At 39.3% G+C, this 27,250-nt stretch overlaps 1 protein-coding gene across 2 annotated transcripts in view; it reads right to left on the bottom strand.

Annotated features, from left to right (window-relative positions):
- Positions 1 to 1,989: 1,989 nt before the first annotated feature.
- The window catches only part of LOC113405131 (protocadherin-17), a 95,880-nt gene continuing 70,619 nt past the window's right edge, over positions 1,990 to 27,250 (bottom strand). Inside the window, exons 4-5 of one of the 2 annotated variants that reach the window (XM_026650680.1) lie at positions 15,238 to 15,312; positions 1,990 to 3,055 (exon numbers count right to left, since the gene is read on the bottom strand). In XM_026650680.1, the coding sequence (XP_026506465.1) occupies positions 2,373 to 3,055; positions 15,238 to 15,312 (758 nt within the window). In that variant the 3' untranslated portion in view covers positions 1,990 to 2,372. The remainder of the gene's footprint in view (positions 3,056 to 15,237; positions 15,313 to 27,250) is intronic. The other variant, XM_026650719.1, reaches the window with a different exon arrangement.

Raw genomic sequence — 27,250 nt, 5'->3', positions numbered from 1 at the left:
GCAAAATCAACTTTGAATCTCCTGGCAAAATAATACTGTAGAACACAGACAACAACACATTTTAGATACACAAATTGTCCAAAATATGGAGAGTAGCTTGATAAAACATGTACAATATCCTTTGTTTACATATGATTGTAGACTTTCTGTACAATGGAAGCTGAGAGCAAACTTTTGGAATGGCTGGTTTTCAAGAACCAAAGACAATTCATTGTAGGACTGACTAGATGAGAACACCTTTTTCACGGAATACACAACATCACAGCCAGGTGTTGGTCAACTTTGTTTCTTGAACTGATGAATATTATTTAAATAAGACCTTGTGGGATCTGAAATGGCCAACCTGAATTAAATTCACTCTTTTAAATACATTTAAAGATATGACAGTTTAAATTTAGTGTAATCCAGATCCACAGTTTTCTATAACTGTGTTTCATGGTGCTATGTCATAGAGAATATTTAAAATACCCAGAGGAAAATGTTAGTCTAAACTTTTCCTCTGCTGCTTCTTGTGCTTGTGCTAGTTTCATTTTAAGCAAATATTTAAATGTGTGGTTTTTTCAACTTTCATCTAGAAGCAATTTTGAAGTTTGCCAAACACCGTAAAGAAGGGTTGAAGTTAAATAGGGGGATAGGGGTTGGAGCGGGGGAGAGAGAGAGAGAAAGAAAGAGAGAGAGAGATTCTCTTGCAAATTATTCCAACAAGACGATAACAACGCAACTTAAAATAATAGTTAAAAAAAACAAATAAAAAATAAGCAGCCCGCACCCAGAACCTTGGTAAACCATAGCACTTTCCAAGAAACCAGAAAAAACAGCGCTTGTACCACATAGGCTCTGACACATTTTTATACTCTATGAACTTAACAGTAGCATAAAACATTAAATATTAGGATCAGTTGTGATTTCAACCAAGAATGTGTTACCTAAACAGACTGTTTGCATATGTGCTTTGAAAAAAACAAGGAGGTTTCAGGTGTTGGTTCAAGTGTAATTTTTGTTATTAAACATGGGTTTGCAATAGAAGGACTTGCACACAACCATGACTGATAGTTGTATTTGTAGGCCGTTCAGTTAGCTCCATCAGCTCACTCAAACACATTCTGAACAGATTATGTACTGAAGTACTTTGTAGACCATACATTAAACAAGAGACTTTGCTCTGAGGCAGTGCTTCCCACACTCCATGGGGAAAAGGAAGCAGGAGAAAACAAAACTCATAGAGTTCGACAGCTACTGAGGCAACACTTGCCATTTACAATATAAGCCCAAATATTTTTGCAACACAACTATATATTAATTTAATAAAATACACAATATAGCTCTTATACACTCAACAATTTGGCTCATATGCACTGAATCTGCAATAAATCAATAAAAATATGTCATTTGATGTAAACACATTGAATCTTCTTACATTTGCACATTTAAATGGTCATGTAATTTGTGTAGATGTCTAAGACATTTTCACTTTCCTGAGCTATTTTAGTGTCCACAAATTAATAAAAAAGTGTTAATAACGTTATTTTGTTTCATGTATTACCCTTCAAAGGTAACTATTTTTGCGAACTCGTATTATACCTCAGGTTTGTTTCTAACTTAGTGCTAACTATTTATATTTTTGTCGGACACTAAAATGCTAAATAGGCATTAAAACCTTTTTTTTTTCTTTTTATCAAGTGAATTAGCTTATGTGTGTGCAGGACAAAATGGACTATATCATTTTACATTTAACTTTAATATGATATGAGTTGTGTTACTAATGACCAGAATATGTTTTGTTGAATAATGATCTGGAATGATTTTTGTTTGTTTGTGTTTTTGTTTCATTTTTTGTGGCAGATAACTTTATACAGAAATGTTTACCACAAATGAATGTTAATGTTTGGTGTAGCTTGGACTACTACAAAATCTTTGTTAGGACTTTCAGTAGAAGCCTGTGGTGACTGCTGGAAATCCACCACAGATCACAATGATTCAACCCTGCTTTTCATGGGGTTTATAGGTAAACAGTAAAGTCAGCATCAACTATTGAGGACAGTCTTAAAATATCAGACGTAGTTCTATTCCTCATTTCTCATACCTTCCTATCAGATTGTCAAAATGGCACTGTCTTTCCTTCTTTCTCTTGGTTCTTAATGTACTTCACACTGTCCTAATGAAAGTTTGGTCAAAATGAAACCAGTATTTTATGTGAAAAAGAAAGAGCAGTGAAAAGAACATACTTGTGGGCACTTCAGACGTTCACTAAAAGCCTTAAAGCAGCATTGGTCTTCCTTCATCCCTGTAAAACTGTTATAACCAGGGGCGATCTTTTATTTTTTTCCAAATAAGCAGAAGAGGCAAGTAAGTGCCAGCCTACACTTTTTTTTTCACTTCCTCACAGCTACAGGGTCACTTCCACGACAGTCCTGTAAAAGCTTGTCAATTTCTCTCACAACTTCCTCTGCGTCCACTGACTCTCTCCCTAGATCCCGATTTGAACGATCTAACTGCTCCAGAACAGAGTCCATCTCACTTGAGTCTCGGCTCACTCGGGAATGTACATCTGCAAAGACCCTAGCCATCTGATCTGATGCAATGAATGGAGCGTCTCTTGACTGTTTACTAGGTGATAGATACTGACTGTCAGTTGACAAGTACTGGCTGCTTGGTTCAGCCAAGGCTCCTGATTTCACTTCACAACCATCCAGTGGTCCTTTTGTTGAGGTGCAAGGCTCAATGCATGTCTTGGTTGGGCTGCTCGATGCTGAGGGAACCTCCTGAAGAAGAGGACTCAGGGCACGTTTGGCTTTTAAATAAGGTTTAACATTGGCAATGAGAATAGTGTGCTCTCGCTTGTCTTTCCCAAATGTACAAAAAGTCTTTTTCCCAGTGGGATTCACAGTTTCATAAGTCTCAGTCTCAACGTTAGCTTCAACTGTGGGTACAAAGAGATTTGTGCGATAATCTGCATTTTCAGCCTGATTGGTTGTAGGGAACTGTGGCATCCAACACCTGTCAGAATGACCGAGCACTCTGCATTCATCTGTGCAATTAACACACTCTTCTTGTTCTGTAAAGCAAATGAGAAAAACAACAACTCATGTTATTAGGGGTTCCTTTAAACTAATACAGAGGCTATGATCAGCTCTCAGTTTGGCTTGCCTGACCTCTGATTTCTTAATTATGGAAAAAAGGAATAATTAAAACATTTCAGGAGGACTGCATAAACTAACTGGTTGAGACAATATATTTACTTAACTCTATTCTCTCACTATTAAAGCATTCACATAGCCCAAAGGAAATAAAAAGGGGTCATTAGAGAATCATTCTCAGTAGAACTGAGCTTCATCTGTAAACTAATCTGCTGTAGAAATCTTTTAGTCTTTGTTCTGTAGAACTCATCCTAGAAAAATAGTGAACAGTACTTAAGGAACTCAAAAGGCATTATCAGGATTAATTTTTCAAATCAAATAACTGAGCAATGACTAGCTCTCTGGAAATACAAACACTTCATAGAAATCAGCTAGCTGAGTTTTCATTTTTGTCACCTCCATTTTGTTTGTAATTGCTATGCTTGGTGACAGTCATGAAATAAAAAGATTTTCTTAAAAAGCCAGCTTTTCCTGCTGAGAATAGAGAACTGGAATTTTCCATCTGTATGGTTCAGTATAAGCTTGTCAAAAATGCATACTGCTATTTTATTAGACATGAGACTGGATCGTGTAATCAGTTTCTTCCTTTTTTGTTTTGGTGAAAGTATGTGAAAATGGATTTGCTCAATACATACAATTTGGAAGAATGATAAGCCTTGACACACTATTTGAATTGATAATGCTTTCAGTCAGGATTTTTATATTTCTATTTTATCAAAGAGATAATGGAATATAGCTAAATAAAGCATTTTTGTTCACTGCATTTTTAAAGACTAAATGTGGAAATTTCTGGTCCTACAATTCAGTTCAAAGGCATACATAAGAACTTTGAGCTAGATTAATGGAGGGACTAACATGGTCACACCTAACTTTTAGGCACCTTACTGCTCAGAGGAATCCACAGCCCCAAGTTAGGCACCCAGGCTCCCTGTACAGTGCATAGGTAAAAGAGAAATAGGTGTTGGTTGTGGTCCCCTTATATCTTTCAGCCCACTGGTTAGAGCACTTAACCAGGATGTGAGTGACCCACATTCAATTTTCCCCACTGCCTGATGCAAATAAGGAACTTGGGTCTTCCCCGTCTCAGGAGATTACCTTAACTATTGGGCTATGACATATTCTGGGACAGGTTTCTTTCAGTCTCTCCTGTTGAGCTGTGTATAATTACTTAAATATACATTGGGAGAGACAGTGAGAGAGAGAGAATGACTCTATAGTTAATTATACAAAGCAGCACAGCTCCAACAGGACAGACTGAGAGAAACCTACCTCAGACTACACCCTAGTACAGTGGTTAGGGCACTCTATTGGGAGAGGGAAGAACTACGTTGAGATCCCGTCTCCATATAAGGCAGAATGAAGAATTGAATTGGATCTACCACATCCCAGCTGAGTGTTCTAACCAGTGGGCTAAAAGCTAAAGGGCACCACCAGCAGCTGTTTTGTGTAGATTCAGGTGTTCTCTGAGAATGCCTACTGGATTGGATTCCACAGCAGGGGAACACCTAGTTTGAGCATCCTGCTGGGGCTTCAGCATGAAATAGGTGCCTAGAATGGGACAGCTGTGTGCATGCTCCCTGGCAGAAATGTAGGTGCCCTAGGGGACTGTAATGATGGAAATTCAGGCACCTACAGAGGTGGGCGGCAGGTGAGCGGTGGTTTTGAGCATCTCAATGGTGACTAAATGTCAGACTTAGGCCCTAAATCAGGTCCCCAAGCTGCGGCCCGCATGCGGTCCAATTGGCACACAGCTACGGCCCAGCTGTGTGCTAAACGCTGCCGAACCCGCGCGGCGAGATCCGGGGTCCCTGCTGCCCAGTACCCCACCCAGGGCTCCGCTCCTGGCCCCACTCTGTGGAGAGGTCTCTAGGTGGGAGGCGCTGGGCATAGGAGTTTGTAGGGGGGGTTTGAGGGGAGGGAGAGCGCTGTGGTTCTCAACCTGCGGCCCAGGTAACACATTGTGGGCAGCATGAAAAATAGGTTGAAAACCACTGCCCTAAATCCTCTGGAGAACCTATCCCTTTCTGCTTAAAAATGTATTTTGGCTGGTCATTTTGAGCCAAACCAATTATTTCTGGACTTTCATTCTTCACCCCCGAATTCCACTGTGTGAATGACTCCAGCTCTATGTCAGGAGGCTAGAAAATTTCAGAAATACCCTTTGAATCCCTTATTAAGGGATTCTTGATTGTAAGGGGAACTACTGCCCGTATTCTCAGTACTCTCCAGCCAATACTGATAGAGTAAATTGTAGGGATATTAAAGAAGGTACTAACAGTGATTCCCCCAAGTGACAGTGACCCCCTCATAATTTGTCCCCCACACTTTAAAATCCAACAGTTTCACCAAGTACAAAAATCTCTTGGGTCATCTGTTAAAACTTATAAGCTACTGTCTGTAGAAACCACTGATTATATCTATCCTGTGAAAGATACTTTGTTACTATGTAAAACTTACAAACAAGTTAATTGACTTTGTTCTTGAAGTAATTAATACAATCTAAACAAACAATATAAGCCGTTAAGTGACTTTCACTTCATTCAACGGCTCCTAGGACAGACCCCCACCCTCTGTGATTAAAGGGCCAGGAGTCTCAAATGAATTAGCACACACCCCGAAAGTGGTGGAGACAGTAAATTAAAATATGGTTAAGATATGGAATGTATACTGATGAATGCTTGATATACATGAATGGTTAGGGAGGTGCCAGCCTAGAAAGGGAGTATCCATCGGCCGAAGAATGTGTAAAGTGGACCACCAAAACCCCTGGAGGGTAAACTGGGATCCACCCCATCACCTGGAAGGAGGAGAAACACCAACTTTGGACAGTGTGGAGCCACCAGGAATGTGCCCAGGAATGTGCCATCCACTGATTGAGTCAGCAACAGCAGGATGAAACAGCTCCCATAGACCAACATAGGAATTAATTCCTATAAGAATGGACTCTCAAGACTGAGGATTTTGAGTCTCTGGTTCTGCTGCCAACCTCCAGGAGCATCAGGTGCACCTGACACAGACTCGGCTCCATCCTCATGACCAAGATACCTGGCCAGTAACTTGGCATGAGCAACTTCTAGGCTGGTAACTATAACACCTATACAGAACTTAAATGAATGATTGTGTGAATGAATCTCTCTCTCTATATATATATGTGTGTGTGTGTATAAGGAATAGTAGTGATAGGAATCAGTAGTCAAAACAACGTTGTTTACTTTTATCTTTTGCTTTACCATTATATTTACAATAAATGTGGCATCTTTGCCTTATCCCTCTTAAGATCCTGCTGGTTTTTATTCTATTGGTATAACAAAATCTCAGATGTCTTGATTCCTGGGTTTTCTGTACACTGTTCCTCAGCTGCTAAGAATTTCCACCCACTAGTAGCAGACAGGCCTCCAAATCATTATGGTTTTTTTAAGAATTTGGTAGCCATAAAAATGTTTAGATTTGGAATTCCAGTTGAACTAAAAAGATTGAGATCCTGATATATGTATGTGCGCACACACACACACACAGAAGGTCTTGATCCTGAAAAATGCTGAGCACCTGTAACTCTTACTGACTTAATGTCAAAGTGTACTGGAGGTGAACTGCACCTATCAGGATCAGACAATAACTATTTAATAATCTTAGAACACACATCTCTATGTATTAAATATATACACACAAACTACACAAATCCACACAGATAAAAACACAGAGAGGCATCTAGCAGAATCAAATACTATAAAACAGCATTAATCATTTACACTTAAAAAAAATCAGACATATGACTGAAGCTTGAGCTAAGTTTAATTAATGCTGTGCTACATCACTTTATAGTGAAGTAATTTAATTCATGGTGAGAGAGTTAACCTAGATATATTATTAATAATCATTTACAGAGTACTGTGAATTCATGCAGTGCTCTACACATGTTCCTGACCCCAAAGAGCTTAAAATCTAAGACTGACAAAAGAAACAAATATGAGACAGAGTAAACTGCTATAGGGGGAAGAGAGTGTGGAGAAATTCTTGAGGAACAGAACATAGCAGTAAGGATTTATGGAAGAAATTAGTAGAGGATCTCTGGAGAACAAGAAGTTGGACACTCTTCTTAGTGTATGGGGAATGGCGTAAAGTAAAGATGGTGAAAAGCAGGGAGTTTAAGAAGAAAATGAAGAGAGCATACCAAGAGAGGGCTGGGAAGAGCTTAAAGACTGGGGTTGAAGTTTGTGATGCCTGTTTTCACCCTGTATTAATGAGATGACACTAGTGCCCATATACACACACACATATATATATATATATATATATATATACACATAAAATACGTGGTGATAATTGCTTGGTGATAAAAATGCAGAGCCACACAAATAAATTACATTTCTCTTACACCTGCATTTCACCAATTAGTCTATCTCTATCAGAACTGGTTGAAAATTGCAACTCCCTGAGCAACTTCAAAAGAACCAAATGAAAAATAAATGGCTGACCAAAAAAAGAGAAAAAATCCCAAAACAAACCAAACAAAATAAAACTTCCATCAACCTGCTAGAGCATCATTTCTCAAACAGCGAGGGTCCTCCAGAGGGTCTGCCAGTCCCACTGATCAACTCCTCCCCCTCCCTCCCTCAATTCTTCCCCCTCCCAGCTGTTCAACGGCATGCAGGAGGTGCTGGAAAGGAGCAGAGACGGGGCACGCTGGGGGAGGGGGCGGAATTATGTCTGGGGCCGCCAGCCTCACTGATCAGCTCCTCCTCCTCCCTCTCTCAATTCGTCTCCTCCCTCCCAGTGCCTCCTGTACACCTGGGAACAGCTGTTCAGGGGCGTGCAGGAGGCACTGGGAAGGAGGGGGAGGAGCGGGGACGGGGTGTGCTCGGGGGAGGAGGCAGAATCATGTCCGGGTCCACTGCCCCTGCTGATCAACTCCTCCCTCACCCTCCCAGTGCCTCCTGCATGCTGGGGAACAGCAGTTCAGTGACGTGCAGGAGGCGCTGGGAAGGAGGGAGAGAAGCAGGGACGGGGCGCGCTCGGGGGTGGGGAAGAAGAGGGCGGCAGGAAGAGGTGGACCAGGGGTGAGGCCTTGGGAGAAGGGGTGGAATGGGGGGCTGGGCCTGAGGATGAGCAGGAGTCATGGGATCTGCAAAAAAAATTAAATCAAAATGGGGGTCTTGGGTTGCTAAAGTCTGAGAACCACTGTGCTAGAGAATATTCTTTTATTTTTCATCCCAAACAATGGCATATGTCTCTCAAAATGATGCCAGTCAGGGTTAGGACAAACAATTGTGCATCTTAGACCAGTAACAGATAGAATGACATGTGTGAATAACCAATTTTTTTGGTTTGCTGGCCAAACTGAAAAAAAAAATGTTTCAAGTCGAAATAAAAGCTATTTGGTTTTCTAGGTGAAACAAAAAAGTTAAAACAAAATAAAAAATCATTTTGGGTTGAATTAAATGTTTTCTTCAAAGTCAAAGAAAAATCTGGGCTGTGGGATACCTTTCTTCAAGTCCTTACTCTGTCCCATCTGGTAGGGATTTGAACTTGTTAGACTCCCTTCCCCAACTACAGGTGAGTGCTCCAATCACCAGGCTGTAGGATATTCTAGAGTTGGGCTCTCTTATTATCTTCTATTAACACTGTTTTATTTTGTATAAAAAATAAATATTCATTAGAAGAGGGAGTGAAACCCAAGTATCCGACCCCCCCATCACAGCTAAATTCCCTAACCACAAGGCTAGAGTCATTCTAACTCTCTTTCTGGCTTTATAGGCAGAGCATTATGAAAAGTAGAATAGAAAATTATGAAAAGTAGAGTAGAATTTTTAAATTTAAAAATTTAAATTTATTTAAAAGTAGAATAGCTCTCTTTTTTAAATCTATCTAAAACATTTCTAAACTTTTCTTGTTAAATATGTGGAATACACAGATGCATGACAGTGTGGTACAAAGGTTTTTATGGCCATCTTAAGGGATTTCCTGCACAAGTCATTCATTTCCTGACTTCTCCGTGTTTCACATTGCAACCTTAATATTCTTTTAATGTAGTTTCTCATCTTAAAAAAGCCTGGCCAATTCCATACAAAAAATTGCCATCCTATACAATATTTGCTAGGCAGCTAGGGCAGAACACTCTCTACCACACAATCAAAGATGCAGGAGTTCTCTACACTTTCCTATGTACCTTCAATCATTCTATCAAAGCAGGTAGGTCCTATGTCCCTTCTTACACACTTTCACTCATATGGAAAAAGGCAGCTCTCCCTCTGAACTTTCTTAACATATGAACATGTGCACAGAGACGATAGAAGACTGGCAGACACTGATAGTAGGTCATATTTTAAAAAATCAGTGCATACTTGCCAACTATTTTAAGACACTTATAACTTTAACATATCACAGCCAACTTTTGTGAAACCACTAAAATGCACATCTACAAAGAAGAAATTATATTCCTGTTAAATTTCAAGTTTTTAAAACTAAAATGCTCACAGCAAGACCTAAAGTTAAGGCTACGTTTTAGTCACAGATATTTTTAGTAAAAGTCATGGACAGGTCATGGGCAGTAAACAAAAATTCATAGCCTGTGACCTGTCCACGACTTGTACTATATACCTCTTACTAAATCTTAGGGGGGTGGGTGGGGGGGACGACGGCATGCAGCCCGGGACCCCCACTGGTGCTGGGAGGGCACAGTTGGAAGGGACAGTTGGCAGGGCTGGCAGGCTCTCTACCTGGCTCCACGCCTCCCCGGAAGCGGCAACATCCCCCTCCCTCAGCTCCTAGGTGGAGGCGTGGACAGGCAGTTCTATGCGCTGCCTCTGCCCAGAGCGCCAGCTCCACATCTCCCATTGGCTGGAACAGCGGCCAATGCGAGCTGCGGGGGCAGTACCTGCAGGCGGAGGTAGTGCGCAGAGTCCCTTGGCCAAGCCTCCACCTAAGAGCCAAGACAGGGGGATGTCACCGCTTTCGGGGAGCCCCCCCAGGTAAGCGCTGCCCAGAGCCCTCACCCCATACCGCACCCCAAATTCCAGCCCTGAGCACCTTCCCACACTCAAACTCCTGCTGCTGCTGGGAGGCATGGGGGCCCTAGATTTCCCCAGCAGCAGTTGGTGAGGCTGGCCCTGGGGCAGCCCCAGCTGCTTGGGCAGCCCTGGGGTCAGCCGCACCAGCTGCTGGAGAAGTCACGGAGGTCACGGAAAGTCACGGAATCCATGACTTCCGTGATCTCCATGACAACCTCACAGCCTTACCTATAGTTAACATTCCATAAATGTTCCAATCTAAACAATATTTTCAGTCTTATAATTTTTTTGGTCTTTTAACTCTTGGGTTGAAATCTGGCTGTTTTGTTCTGTCTAAGGATTACTTTTTTAAAAAAGTAATAATGTTTCAGCCATTTTTGAGAATGGGAATTGAGAATTTTCATATATGGAAGTTGTATTTTTTTTCATTGCCTCCCATTCTCAAAAATGGCTGAACCAGTTTTACTTATTTTTTTAAAAACAGTAGTCCTTGGACTGAGAACAAACCATTCAAAGATAAAAGACCAAATATATAATAAGACTGAAAATAAAATGGAACACTTATGAAACGTTAACTATAGGTATCACTGTACACTCTGTCTGTAACTAGAGCCCTGCAAATTCGCAGATATCCACTTTATATCTGCAGATATTCGCATCCGCAGATGCGAATCATTTTTGCTGATTGGGGATGGATGCGGATCCAAATTTTATATCTAAAGCCCTACAAATTTTGTATCCATACAGGGCTGTATCTGTCATGTATAGAAAAAAAAACCTATGGTTGAGATTTTCAAAGCCGACTAGTGGACTTAACGGGAGTTATGTAAACTTCAATATGAGTTATGTGGCTAAGTTCCCTAGTCAGCTTTGAAATTGTCAACATTTATGAATATATGTGTGTGCATACATATAAGTGTTTACATACATATATGTGTAACTATTACACACTATTTATAGATTCATAGATTCTACGACTGGAAGGGACCTCGAGAGGTCATCGAGTCCAGTCCCCTGCCCTCATGGCAGGACCAAATACTGTCTAGACCATCCCTGATAGACATTTATCTAACCTACTCTTAAATATCTCCAGAGATGGAGATTCCACAACCTCGCTAGGCAATTTATTCCAGTGTTTAACCACCCTGACAGTTAGGAACTTTTTCCTAATGTCCAACCTAAACCTCCCTTGCTGCAGTTTAAGCCCATTGCTTCTTGTTCTATCCTTAGAGGCTAAGATGAACAAGTTTTCTCCCTCCTCCTTATGACACCCCTTTAGATACCTGAAAACTGCTATCATGTCCCCTCTCAGTCTTCTCTTTTCCAAACTAAACAAACCCAATTCTTTCAGCCTTTCTTCATAGGTCATGTTCTCAAGACCTTTAATCATTCTTGTTACTCTTCTCTGGACCCTCTCCAGTTTCTCCACATCTTTCTTGAAATGCGGTGCCCAGAACTGGACACAATACTCCAGTTGAGGCCTAACCAGTGCAGAGTAACCAGTCCCTCATCAATAAAGTACACAAAGAAAAATCTATGATCCATTAGACTTGGCGATCCCTTTAAATAAAATGAATACTTATCTTTATATATCATATTTATCTTTCCCCTCTAGTTTCCTGAATTGGCTAAAGCTGTTTTTATACTTGCATTCATATTTGCAGTATTGACTAACCTTCCATTTCTGTTCCCTTGGACATCCTAACACTGACTGAATTAAATATGAAGCAAAAAAAGGAGAGAACAGTTTTGTGAGGAAAAAAATACAAGTTGACCTTGAAGGGAAAACCACCAGCAGTGCATGAGCTTTTGCATTACATTGCTGAAAATCTGTAGCTTTTTACTTCACTCTTTTATGTCGCATCATAGGAAGCAGATTTGGACTATTGATTATCATACATTATAAGCTGCTCACCTCACCATTAGCCTGTAATTTTGACTGCTGCTGCTAGCAGACAGTGAAGAAAATCGAACAGCCACTTTTGTACTAGCAGCAGAAACTATAAACACAAAGTGAACTATCACCACCGAGGGCCAAATTAGTATTTATGAGAAAACAGAATCAATTTAAGGTAAAAATAAATATATAAAATAGGTCATATGCAGCATTGTACAGCAAGATGCACTGGAAGGGTGATATGCACCGTTGGTCTTTATCTCTACTCGTCTACCTCCTGTTGAAAATAAACCCTTAACAGTCCAAGTGTGTACAATAAACAGCAGCAGCCTGGAGACTTTCCTCAATCTCTGGAGCTTTAAGGGTAAACAATCAGCCAAGTGCTGTATGCACTTTAGGGAGAACAAATCCTAAAATAACCTGCTAAATTATCAACCATAGAAAGAAAAGGAAACAAGCTACCTGGCAAATGATAGTCACCTAGATTGGAAATCTGTAGCAGAAAGAGAGCTAAGATAGCCCAGGATGAAGTCATGCTGGCAAAATGTAGACTGTACAATACAAGATATATATTTGAGCAAAAATATGCTACATCTGATATACTGTTTTAAGCTACAACAAAAGTCAATGCAAAAAATGGTCATTTGAGCAAACCTTAAAATGAAAGATGAACTTCTGTGGTTCTTTCTCTAATTCCTTACTCTTTCCTCACAGTCCTCATAAAAGAGAATAAAATAAAAATGGTGCCATAGTTCTCTTTACATCACAAATACACTGCACTACAATGATAACTAATTAGTGGGTTCATATTGCTGACTTCTTTCATATGGCTAAAAAAATGGGAAATTATAATTTGACTCATTAATTCTTAAGTGTCTTCTTTATTATCGCAAGGTGAATTTAATATAATTAAAGTTTTTTGCTTCTAACAATGATTCAGTATAGCTAACCTAACTTCACAAATACTATTTCACTTTAATTGGCTCTTAGATGTCTATTTTAAATTACTTTAAAAATAAAAGACCAAACATAAAAAAACAACTGCCAAGAAACATCTTATATGCTATGTTTATAATCTCCAGGTCACTACAGTTTGTGTCAAATTACTGTACATAATGTAATAGTGTATGCTCATGTTTGTGTGTTTATGTGTGTATGCTAACTTCACTTACATATAAGAAATTATATAAAATCAAACAAAACAAAACCACAATACCCCAAACCACACTTGAGTGAGGCAAACAGGATTTGGCCCATTATGCCTTATATTGGCTGACTTGCTAAATGATAGCTCACGTGCATTCTTTGCCTAAAATTTTATTCTCGTGGCATTTGGCATGTGTAGCTATGCATCACCATATAGGCATGTAACAGGACTATAAGGTAGATAAATAGATTTTGTAAAACTACATATTACATTTACATATTGGAAAGGGTAAAGGAAGAACACTTACTTTTCTACCATTATTGGCAGTGAATTAAGATGTCAATAATTTTGTTATATATATGTTGTTACAGTCTTGGTGGATACTAGCATATGCTCATCAGTCTTACATATTAATATGCTTTATTCTTTTTCCTCTTCTTTCAAATAACAGCTGATCTCCTGGACAGCTAGAGGGAAAACCTGGCACCACCAAAATCAATGAAAGTTTTGCCATTGACTTTCATAGAGCCAAGATTTCACCCCTGTTTCCTATCCTCTCTGGATACTGCCACACTCTAATCTACCTGTTTTACCTTGTTCACCTTTATAAATGCTAAAGGTAAAAAAAAGATCCAATCCTACAAATCCTTAGTAGTATGCAGTCCAGCTGAAGTCAATGATACTGCTCTTGTGAGCAGGGCTATTCAAATGAGAAAGGGTTTACAGGACTGGGCCCAAAAGTTTATATCTACCTGTTCTTAAAACATGATAATGCTATCACAGTCCACCTCTTGCTCATGAAATGTTCTCTTTTCTACTGCATTACATAGTGACCAATAAGAATGTGTTTTCTGAGCTTTATTACATATTGGGGGGGAAAGATTTGCCTTTGGGTGCATGCACAAAGTTCACATTGACTTTCCTGGAAGCTGAACTCATTTGACCCTTGGTTTTGTGTATTCATTACTGAAAATGGTTATATATGGAACTCAAAAATGAAATAACTACAGGGCTCTTGAAATCACACATATTTTCAGTCTAGTTGCATACAAAATTATGCAAAGTGAAAAATCAGCATTTACTTTAGACCAATAGAACGCACTAACTTTTATATACTATTTTAATATTTTGACATAAATATTAAACATTGAATGCCTATATTTATGTACACATATGTATAAATGGTTGTATACTTAACTGTATATATTTTCCAAAAAGAGATATCAGTAACTCTCTCTTAAGAACGACAGCTAGTAATTCCTGTAATCTGATCAGAAAACCTTCTAGAATTAATATGAAATTGTGTCTCACTTTTAATTTGAGGGAGACAATTACCTCTATTCAAAAATGTTGTAACCTGAAAGAACTATTTATTAGTAGACATCTATTAGAGACAAAAAATAATGGCTTCTCTGACATGCCCTAAACACTAGGGTTATATGACACTTCTGATGAGAACAATCAACTAAAGTACTACTTCTGAGGTTGGATTCCTGTTTAATTACAATTGCTTTTGACATAAATAAGCAGAGGTAAACAAATAGTTCTCTGCACATGCTTGCACTTATTAAACAGAGCTGTTTGCAATCTGCATATTTATATTGGCTTGTCTGTTTAAAGGCTTCTCTCAGTCAGGCAAAGCTTAGATTAGAATGATGATTGACAGTAGAACCAAAATGGATTCCCGTTTTTTTAAACCTCTTAACTCTTGTGGGCTTTTCTTCTGATATTACAACTATCAACACCTGAGGATTATTACCCTTATAAACAGTTTCCCTCTAGTTTTCCAGGAAACAGGGTAAGGGGAGGATATTTCTAACATTGATATGGCATAAAATATTAGAAAGGCAATTAAAAGGTGGTGGGCCTGTAGATTTAGTCCTAGTTCATCACTGCTGTGTTAGTCCATAAACATTTCAAAAATATTGCAGGGCTGAGAGGATTATTACATACAGTACATTAAAATATGCTTTGAAATCTATGAAAGAGTTAGTGTCAGTCTTACATATTTTTAGAGGCAGTGCAAAAATAAGAAAATGTACTTGTTACCTGAAAATTTTCCTTCCTCACAGCGGGCTGGTCCACAGATCCCAACAATGGGTCTTTGGCCTCTGCCTTGCTGTTCTGGAGGCAAACCAGATCTGTGAGTCACAGACAGAGATAGGCTCCACTTCCCCAAAGCCCACCAATGTGAACACTTCCTCAGTAGAAAAATACTATCTAAACCAGAGGGGGGTAAAACGTGGTCCTGGCACCACTTGTGGCCCTTGAGACTCTAAACTGTGCTTGAGGGTGACGGCGTTAATAAGAATTGATAATGTGTTCCTTGAGACACATCCTGTAATTTGTCAGTTGAAGAGCTTAAATCAGCCCTCCCACTCTGCAGTGGGGGCAAGGGGATCAGTTTCTCATGTAGCCCCAGGAACAGCTCTGATAGCTGGCCACCTGCTGCATCAGAGGGAAGGGAAGAGAGAGTCTTTCTGGATGCTCCATGGTACCTGCTTCCCTACCAGGGTTTGGGAGCCCCAAGTGAGCAGGATAGGCGGTCAAATGGTTCTGTCTGAGCCTAGAGAAGTGTTTAGAAAAGGATATATCCCCTCTTTCACACAGGACAGCTCAAGAAAGGGAAAAAAAGAAGTAGAAAACCAGCAACCAATTTTGGCTTCCTAGTTCTCTGGCCCTGTACCAACCCTGAGAGGGGCTGGAATCTGCTTTAATTTGCTCACTAATGGACCAAATGGCAGCTGCAGATAGACAGAGCACAGCACACTCTGGCTCTCCTCGATCCCACCACCAAAATACTCCCTGAGCCAGGGCTGCAGGGAGGAAGACATAAGAGCCAGCTATGCCAGCTCTATGCTTGCTGAGGAATTCCCCACCCTAAGGAAATCCCCAGCAGGAGACTTGCTGGTGGTTTGCATTGCCTAAACAGTTGGCCTAAACTGATAAACTATTAGCATTTAAACTGTGAATATAGTGACTCCTTGTTGTAGAGCCCAAGAGCTGTTTCCTGGAAAAGAAGAGAAATATGACTGCAGTAATTAATAGGACAGATCTGTGGATCTGTTAGAAAGGACATTTTCAGACTAACACATTTTCCTATTCTTTGTCAAAGGCAGGTCCGTAGATCATACAATGGGATTTTATCAACATTATTCCAATGAGATGGGATTCCTCTAGTTCAGAAATTAAATTGAATTTGTATAATTATTTACCAATAATTCATAAAATTCAAATTATCTTTTATGTTGTGTTCATATCTATTGTGATAGTCTTTAGGAGCCCAGTCAAGATCAAGGCCCCATTGTGCTGGACACCATACAAACAAATAGTAAAAGCCAGTCCCTGCTCCAAAGAATTTACAATTTAGTTAGAGAGAAGAGGCAACAAGTGACTATGAGAAATAAAAGCAAAGAATGAGGGAGGACAGACAAAGGTAATGAAAACATGATCACACTCTTGATCCTGCCTGAATGTACCAAATATTTTTTTTTAAATAAATAAACAGTGCTATCCCTGACTGAAACATTGCTATCCCTGAAAGGCACCATGTCACCACTGCCACATAGCAGTCAGCACTGGAATGCTTTACCTAGGGAGGTGGTGGAATCTCCTTCCTTGGAGGTTTTTAAGGCCCGGCTTGACAAAGCCCTGGCTGGGATGATTTAGTTGGGAATTGGTCCTGCTTTGAGCAGGGGGTTGGATGACCTCCTGAGGTCCCTTCCAACCCTGATATTCTATGATTCTATGACACACAACCAAGCACCAGTGGTTAGCTTTATATTACCACATTAACTATTTTTCATAAACTATCAATTAGCTTAACATAGTCTTTACATCTATAGCCAGAAGAGAAGCCTTTTGCTTTGTAAGCTGAGATACACCATCTTAAAAGTTTGGGGATGGCAGATATTTTTAAAGGACATGTCTGACTGCTATGTGGCATTGGTGACATGGTGGCTTTCTGAAGGATTCTCTCTCATTTATATACCTGTTTCAACATCCCTGCTGTCATTCAGAGTATGTCATCACTTCTCTTCGATTGTGATAGACTGAAGTCAGTAGGGTTCTGTGAGGGAGAATGGGTTTGCCTATTGCAGGATCAATGCATTAAAGTTTGTCAATAGATACTCAATCCTTTATACATGGTAGACTATGACAAGGAGGCGTGGCCTCCCTCAGAGATTGACAAGGAGAGACCACAACCCGCCCCTTGGGTTGTAGAGCTAGGAAGGTCATGCCTGCCCTGCCGGAAGCTGAGGGGTGGGACAAGAAGCGGAAGTATAAAAAGCAGGTCCCGCAGCTCAGTTGGGCTGGAGCCACTGAGGGAGACAGAGCTGCCAGTCGACCAAGATGAAGAGGAGCTGCTGGGGATGCTGCTGTCCACCTACTGCAGGGCGATGGAGGACACCCAAAGAAAGGAGGTATAATCAAGGGGAAAGTAGGAAGTAGCCCATGAGAACTAGATGGCAGTCTGGTTGGGCTTTGGCCTAATACTAGGTCAGCGTGTTGCAGGAAGAGACTCACTGACCTAGTGGTGGACCATTTCACCACTGTTAGGGCCCTGGGCTGGGACCCGGGCCCCTCATCCCCTTAATCCTTGTGGGAAGCAGAATGTTTTCCCATTCCTCCTTCTGAAGGCCATCATTGCTACTTCCGCTTGCCAAGATTCAGCTATCAGATCACCACAAACCTCTCCCTTGCCACATAGTAGGCTGGAGATCTCTGAGGAAACCTAACTTTGTATATGGGTTTAGAGATGTTTTTGTAGGAAGGTGGGAAAAAAGGGAAATGCCTCATGTGAGATTTGCCCTAGGTCAGGATAACCAGTTTGACTAAATGGCACCATGGACTATGATTTTGCCAATTGCTGACTTTATGTTTTATTGTATTATTAGTGCCTTCAAGTCAGAGATTTCCTGGATGGAGTTTTCACTTATCCCAATTTATGAGGAATCCACATTCTTCTATGATTTTGAGTGTCACAAGAATATCATCCTTGGCTTTCTGCCTGGGTGATGCTCCATTACAAGATAATTCAAGAGAGAATAAATAAAGATGCCCCTTTGTCTGAAAGCTGCCTTTCTAACTATGAGAACTTTGGCATAGACTACTGGGAACACAGAGAGATACAGTTAGATTTTTTTCAGGTTCACAGTCAATAATAATTAAAAAAAATCTCTAAGATATTCTGTTTGAAGATGACTTTTAGAGTCTTCATGCTGAACTTTAATTTCTCTAGATGCCTGATCAAGAGTTCCAAGTTCCAGATTGTGCTGTTGTTTTTTAATACTTTGAGGATCATAATTAGAATAGAATATAGACATTAACAATTCTCTGTTGGAGGAACTTTCTCTGTTCCTCTGATTTGCATGTGTTGAAATAAGCAGCTGAGTCACTTTGGTATCCATCACCTTTGAACTTGTTGCATCTTTATCTGTTACAGAGATCTGTTTGAGTACTATGCCATAAAAAAATGGCTGTCTGTTTTATAGCAAGACCTGTAGTCTCTTTGGGTTTTTTCCCCGAAGATTTTACCATTACTTGTCTACAGGTTTCCTAAATAACCTCCCTGGATATAGTTAGAATCTACTTTGCCTGGCCATTAGCTTCTCACAATCTGAATCATATTCCTTTGAGAAACTGCATTACATACTACAGAACTGGACAAGAAGCCAAAGGGCATCCACAGGCACAACCAAAACGGAAGATGCTGTTAGTGCAATCTTTCTGAGAGATGTCCTCTATTACTTTATCCTCATGCTTTATTAAGGAGGAGCTACAGTAAGACATTCCACAGTCTAAAAAAACAGCTCAGGCAAAGCAGATAGATGCTACTGCTGCCCTTAAGACTACTGAGGAAGCCTCATCATTTCTCTTGAAGATAAATCATACAATATATCTGTCCATGGATTCCTTGGGAGAAAATCTCCATTCTGTAAATGATAGAGCCTTTCATTAAGGCAGACATGGGTGCAGACATTTAGAAAGATGACCAATCTTGTTGTCGACATGTAAACATTATGAACTATCTTGGGCTATTCAGAGACATTTTGGTTTCCTGAAGCATTTCACTCTGATATAATTAATACAGAACTTCATATATGCTTCCCACTAAACCTTGATTTGCTTTTGTTTTATATTAAACCTCTGCTCTTAGTCTTTTTGTGTGCATGGACAGAAAAGGTGAGGGACTTCTGTGGGGTTTTTTGGCTTGGCTGTCTGAATCGTTTGGCTCTTAGAATAAAAAATAACAGGGATCTGAAACAAATGATCCCCAAAGGTTGTCTGATGGTTCTAAAAGTGACCAATGGACTTCTGAATAAGATATTGATTTGCTTTATTTTTCTTGTAAAGAAAAATGTTGCTTTGACCATTAAGGGGCCAAAATGTATAAGTAGCACCACATGTAACTGTACTGTTTGTCGTTCATTAGGAAAAACTGCATAAGGAGTTAAGGAGGTAAAAAACTGTTCTTAGGAGAAAGAGAACTCAATTTTTTTTTCTTCGTGCTACCTGCTACTGTACAGGTACATCACACACCATGCTTTGTAGGTTTCAGGCATATAATTTAGCTAAAATGATACAATAGCAGAGCTTTACACTTATTTGTCAAGTTCTCAAGTGACTCTGTGTAGTTCCAGCTGAAGATGCATACAAAGCAGTTAATTTGCTACCACCAAGGAAAAAATGTTATAACATAAAAAACGTTCCCTCCCTTAGCTCAAAATTATCTAGTGTCTAGGGAGCCCAAGTATTTGTAAAGCTGGTATCATGCATATGCTTCCAGTGTATCTGCTACACATATACACCTGGCATCCATCTCTATGTAAAAATATACTTAATTATCCCTAGAATGATTATGTGAAAATCTCTGTTTCTGGATATTTCATACAAAACAAATAAGTAAAAGGACAAATGTGATGTTGGAGAATTACTGTTACATTACTGGCAAGGTTTGCAGACAGAATGTGCACTGCATCATGGCTATCAACAAAATAGTTTATTTCTGACTTCTAAATATCTCTAAATAGAAACAGTGGTCTTTTTGTAGTATGACATTTGATACTTCTCACAGCTGCTTAATCAAATTCAGAGCTGTTTCCATTAGGAAATGCTTGAACTGGAACTTCATTTCCCATTTGTTCTCATTTTTCTTTTTCGATTGCCATTCCTCCCTTCTTCATCCATATTAGCCTTCCTAGAACCTAATTGACTGGCAAGGCAGGTGAGCAGTCATTTTTGAAGCTATGCCCATTAATGTTTTGGGGTGAGCTGCAGGGGTACTGTACAGCTTAGTGTAATTTTCAGCTCACTAATGGCAAAAGAGTGCAATACCTAGGCAAAGCACCTGATCTCACATTTTTCAACATTTTGAAAAATTCCAAGCCTATGGCCTCTGGTCTGGCAGTTCATGCAGAATAGTGGTCCATTAAAATACCGATGCAATTGCACAAAACTAAAGCAAAGGCACAAACAAGAGGAATGCCTAATCTGAAATTATCTGAATCTCCGTGCTAATGTTTGCATCAGAGGAAATGGTGACATTAGCAATTATCTTAATTCTAGATGAAAAATTTGTGTATAACTTTAATAAAAATGAATTCTTCTTGCGAAGGAGCACAACAGTCTGTAACATGCTAGAAATCTGACATCCCTCATGAATTATAACAACAAACACTATAACTGCTCAAGGTCTTTATTTTTGTAATGCTTATGATTATCCATTTTCCTCCACAAGTTTATAGGCTCAAGTGTTCCTTCTGGTGGAAAAAAAAGTCACTTTGTAAAATGACACCTTGGTGGTACATATACATATTCACAATATGACTTCTATGTCATATTTACGCAGCATACTAGTCAAAACAAGATTTCACCTATTCTTCCACATAGTTATTTCCATACAGAAATAAAGGTGCATTCCTCCTCCTTGTCTATCTACCTACAGAACTGTGGTAGACACTATCAGAAGTATACAATTTAACTTTTGTTTTCTATAGAGTAAGTCTTAACCCATGTTTATTTACAGGTTTTTCCATGACTGTCTGCCTGTCCTGGTATTGTGTAACCACTGGCTTTGGATTTTGAACTTCGACTTTAAGTAAGCCAGGCTCACCACCAGTAAGTAATAGCTGGGCAGGAGGGAGATCTGTTATATGCAGCTTTTCTCTTTTCTAACAGAAAAATACAGAAGAAAGTTTACTTGACTAGAACAATGTACCTGTAATATTCATTGTGATATATCACTGTTCCCCTCTTGGTATTGCTAGAAATGCACTCTGAGCCAGAAATTCCTATTTCAAAGCCTCAAGAGGCCTGACCTCTTTCTTTCCATTAGGACTGTGGCTTCTGAACACTAACTCAAATATCATTTGTGTAAATAAATTAGCAGTTTAACTATTTGATTCAATAAGAGTACTTCTTAGGGAGCCAGAGTGGGGTGACAAACAAAGGTTTCCATATTGTCAATAAACCTCATTGTAATATATAATGTCTGCCCTTCTGACAAATTGACATCACAAATTTAGCAGCTAATTTCTTAAAACACAATCAAGTGGAAAACAGTGACAGCAATCCTGTAGAGTGCACCTGCATTACAAAATGCTCCTATGATATATTACTACGGATACTTTCATACACTAGAACCTACTGGTTTACATCATGTTCAAGTGAATTCAGTGGCAGCTGGATGCTCCGATCTGCCTCCAACATTTGCAGCCACAGTTCAATGCACCTGCACACCTTCAGGGAATGTTTCAGAGGCTTACTGACCCTCTGGACAGAGTACTGAGACTAACATCTACAGTATCTTCGGGGCTACGTATTGGCAGCCTGTAGAATGAGAAATCGGAAGGAAAATTAAAAAAAGATAAGCACTGAAGTAAAAGGACATAAGAAAAGAAATATGAAAATGGCCAGTAGACAAGAATAAAGAAAAGGTAACTCTTTAACCAATTAACTGTTCTCCAGTAGGAAAAGGTGACTTTAGGTATTCTGAACTTCAAAGTGGAAAACAGAGGGGGGAGAGGAAATTATATATGAAATCTAAAATGTCTTCTCTAATATTTAATAGAAATAGGCAATCAAAACTCATTTTGTATAGACTGTTCATATTCAGTCTCTTTTTCCAAGAAAATCTGAGCTGTAGCATTTAATAAGTGAAAGTTATACAAAATCATGTTTTATTTTATTTTTCTTATTGGTAGCATATCTTTTATAAAACAATCAGCAAATGTTGTCTGTGAGTATAGTGGCCTCTTCAATCCCAATCTACAAATCTAATGAGGACAAAAGCGGAGAATAAAGTATTTCAGACACAGAGGATTATTAACTACAGTATGTGTATTTCTGTTGCTTTGTATTTTCTGATTTTGAAGGGGAAAGCACAGAGTTTTCTAAATGCTTTCAGTGTCACTGCTAGCCAACTCTAGCTCTGATGATAACATGCATCTTTGATGACATGGATGAACACATCTAAAATTCAAGTCTTCCTTCTAGCAAAACTGTAATCCTGTACAGAAGGTCAAGGAAAATACGCCTATTAAATCCAAGCAGTTATAAGCTGTAAGCAACATTTTCCTATTAGGATTTCTTTCTCTGCTTTGCTATCTGATTTCTACAGGGATATGCACCTGTTTACCATGCTAAATCCTGTTGTTCATATTTTGCTTCTAACACTTTTCCTTTGTTCATTTCCTAGTGGTAACAAACAGAATTGGTGTTATTGGTAGCATTCTCCAAAGACACAGTCAATGCAGATGCAGCTAATCCCCTACTGCTTATTATTCAGCAATCAGTGCCTGCCAGTAGGATTTGGGAGTCCCAAAAGACTGTTTTAAAAGGAAAGGGTTAAATTCAGCTTGCTTAATGACATTCTCTGCTCTTGAGACTATTCATCATATTCATGGAACCAATTCCATGGAGGGAGCTAAGGTTGCCAGTTAAGTTAAATTAAGCTAGATGGATAGGAATCCAAGTGAAGGAGATCACTGTCAGGATCTAAAGAAGTGTTCTTTTAAGGGTGGAACGCTATTTGAGCAAAGATGGTTCTTTTAATCAGATTTCTAGTCCCAGATATGCCTTGTAAAAAGTTCCATTTGGTAGATATCACCTGTAGAGCTACACTACCTAAAAAATTATCATATGAAAAGTAACTTTCTGGGTTACGTAAGTCAAAACATTAAAGTGAACTTATTCACTTTCTCTGTCCCTCCCTCCAAAACACCCAAAAATTAAAATAAATAAATAAATAAATAAACTATTAAGTGACAATTTTTGAGAGACAAACTGAATCATGAAAGGCCACAGTGGGGAACCTGAGGTCTTTAAGGACAGATTTATACATAGAGTTAAAATCCTTCTCAAATGCCACATGAAGATCTTCAAACACAGTAATGGACTAGGAGCTGAAATGCCTGATTTGCCAATCTAGGATTTAGAATTTTTTTGGTCAGCCCAATACCTAGGCCCATCCACCAAAATCACAGAAAGGATTAAGTGTTTGGGACAGAGCAAAGAAAGACAATAAACATCTTTAGCCGTTTATTGTTATTCTTTCAGTGCTCACCAGCCATGCTGGGAGCTCTCTGAGCAAGTCCCTTCGACTTTGTTGTACAGCTACACATGAAGCTTACTTTTGTCTTTCCTCATTTACTGTCTTAAAAAGGGAAGCAAATTTCTATCTTGACTTCATTGAGAATACTTATATGCTTAAAAGTAGGCATGTGCTTATGTACCTTGCTGAATTGGGGCCTATAATAGTGACATTTTACATACAGAAAAGCTGTACTGGTGCAGAGCTGAATCTTACCTATCACAGTTTGGGCAAAGGTGAGTTTTGGGAAGGAGGAAATTTCTGTTTGACAGGTTGACTTAAAATAATGATGGCTGTTAGAAAGGCTTGCAGGGCTGGACAGTTAGAATAAGTCCTTGGGAAAGGGACTAGTTGTAGGGGGCAGGTCAGGCAGGCAAAAGTAAAAGATAAAGTCAATTTATCACATCTCTGCAATTTATCATATTGAGATCAGCTTCACATATGTATATGTTAAACTCACAAGGATATTAGGGATATATATTATGGGGACAAAACTGTCATCCTACAAATGTATGAAAAATATTTAATTATGCTATTACTATACTGTAATTCTAAAATCACAAAGAAGCCATATCAATATTGGGAGTATGGGAATAAAGCTCACAACACTTGCATGACAGAACATAAGATACAAGGCTTGCTTTGACCCTGTATGCCTCCCACGCTGCAATCAAGTGCACTGACAACAAGTCAGAGGTGTTCACTGCATGAGCAGGTGAAAAAGGTGATTGTAAGAAGTGTGAAGACAATTCTGTATCCATAATACATTCATCCCAATGTGCAAGGACATCTGTTAAAATGCTTTCTCTTAACAAGCACCTTTAGAGATCCCTATGACAGCAACTGAAGAATGATAAACAGAGGATAAATTAACAAGGAGCTATGAGGTGGCACAATGAAAGTGGAGAACATCTATTGTGAGGAACACAGACCATGAATAAAAGTGGTGATAACTATAAGTAGCAAATAAATACTTTGAGGACTAGCTGTTACTCTCTGTTACATGGAGCAAAATCTGCTTGAAGAGTTTCAAAACCTCTGATAGGATTAGGGTAACCAGATGAGAGGAAGAAAATATCGAGACACATTGGGGGGGGGGGGGGGCCGACGGAGAAAAAACAAAATAAAAAACTGAGTGCGAAATATCGGGCCAAATTGCGTCCCGACCAAACATTGGTCAGGACGTGGGACAAACGCCTAAATATCAGGACAGTCCTGATTTTATCGAGACGTCCGGTCACCCTAGATAGGATTTGCTGTGTTTTCCTTCTGCTTTAAGGGAGGCCTCTTAGTGGAATGTGGGAGCCATGGCTCTGTGGGGTGCATAGGAGCAGAGAAGGAAATGAGCAGAAGAGGGTAATGAGTATGCAGCCCTTTCTCTCTAGCATGGTCCTCTCAGTGCAAATCTACCTGGGAGTCACCCACCAAAATCGCAGAAAGGGTCAAGAGTTTGAGACAGGAAAAAGAAAGTACCCCCCCCCCCTCATTTATACATACTCTTTCAGTGCTCACAAACCAAATTTTTCATTCAGGCCCTCATATTGTGCAGGTACTAGTGGTCTTGCTTTTGCAATTTGATTTGATCACATCACTACTCCCTTCAAATCTTGACCACACCTTTGTCAGCTTCTTGCACAAATGCCTCTGCCTTCTTCTATGCCCCCCTCCCATGACCTCCTTGAACTCATCTGAAAGACCACTACTCTGTCCACATTTAAATCTCTCTTGAAGACCTACATCTACTATCCTGTCTACAATTCTTAGTTGACTGCAATTCTTATTTATCTTATATATATAGATATATGTAGATATAGATATATATAGATGTATATATATATCCCTCTTGCATATATAAATACAATATAATATACTCCCTGTATTTATTTTTCCAGGCATTCAAGAATGGAAAGTTCTTGCCCAAGCAGCTCACAGTCTCAGGACAGATAGACAGATAGGACTGGCCATAATATATCTCCCTCTTTGTTCTTCTTCCCCTAACCTCTGTCTGCCTATCTATCTGTTCTAAGACTATGAGCTGCTTGGGCAAGAACTTTCCATTCTTGAATGCCTGGAAAAGTGCCCAGCACATCATGAGTGCTACCATAAACTAACTAATCAAAATGGGCTAAAATGTTCAAATGTGGGTTTGTGAGGTTAGTCAACTAAGTGTGTATTCAAGCACCTAATGAGGATTGAGGTGCCTAAATATAGATTTAGGTTTCTACCTTTAGATACAAACATTTGAAGATTTTGGACTTAGATCCTAAATACTGACTTCCTAGCTCTTCTCATGGCAAGGTGGGGAAATATCCTTTGCAGACAATTCTGCTATCAAATATGAGCAAAACTGCAGAGCCAAACATCCAAATGGATTGTTTGTGTTTCTGTGGCATATAGTACTCAGCCTATTTTCATAATGAAATCTTATATAAAGGAGGTTTTATTTGTGCTATCTGCTACTTCTCATACTCATGTTTTCAGGAACACGTTTTTAAAATTTCTTGGATGACATGCTATAACTTGTCATGCCCAGTTGGGTTAAATCACTCTGCAAGAAATTTGCACATGGTTAATGAAACACCTTGCATCCACCGAGTAGCAGACAGGAAAGAAGAGCTAATTTAAAGAAACTTGCTTATAATCCTATCCCCTCCGTGAAGGTAGAGAGTATCACTGATGATAGAGATTGGCCTACAGGGCCCCTAATGGCATCCTCCAGACATGGAGAACAGCAAACAACCTCCTATCCATACGGGTACAAGGCAAGAAAGCAGCAAGAGCTGACAGAAAATCTGGGGCAGGACAGGCCATAAGGGTCTGAGGTACTTACATCTACTCAGAACATAAAGATATTAAAAATCAGATACCCAAATACTATGGGTCTGACAGCAAACAAACCAGAATATACACATAAGGCCCAATCCTACAATCCTGATTTGGGCAACAGTACCACTGACAATAATGGGAGCTTTGTCTGAATCTGGACTGCAAATTCCAACTCATCATTCTTTAGAATGCAAGACCCTCTGGTTCATAAACCTTGACTCACCAGTAATTTAGGTGCTATTTTTAAAATATAATTTTAAGTGACAAAAAGTATTTGTTTGTAAAAGGAAAGCACACTCATGAATGGAGCCCTTTAGGTAAGAACTTCAATGTGGGACAAATGTCAAGATAAGGCAAACTTTATACTTAATAACCTTGATTATGCTTTTTTTTTTTTACATAAATAGAAAAACACCATTTACTAAAAAAGTTATTTATTCAGAGGTCATTCTGAAAAAATAAAGGCAAAAACCCTAACCAAAAAACATTTACACATGCACACACAGTATACACAAACACACAGAGGCAGTAAATAGGATGTCTGACATACACCTGCCTTACTTAAGGGCAAAATAATAAAAAAAAAAACTAAAACAACTCCGCCCAAACATTTAGTGGTTACAGAAAATGCCCAATCCACCT

Source organism: Terrapene carolina, unplaced genomic scaffold (genome assembly GCF_002925995.2).
Source record: "Terrapene carolina triunguis isolate 2854851 unplaced genomic scaffold, T_m_triunguis-2.0 Scaffold17, whole genome shotgun sequence".
Taxonomy (NCBI): Eukaryota; Metazoa; Chordata; order Testudines; family Emydidae; genus Terrapene; species Terrapene triunguis.
This window is presented reverse-complemented; position numbering and strand designations above follow the sequence as displayed.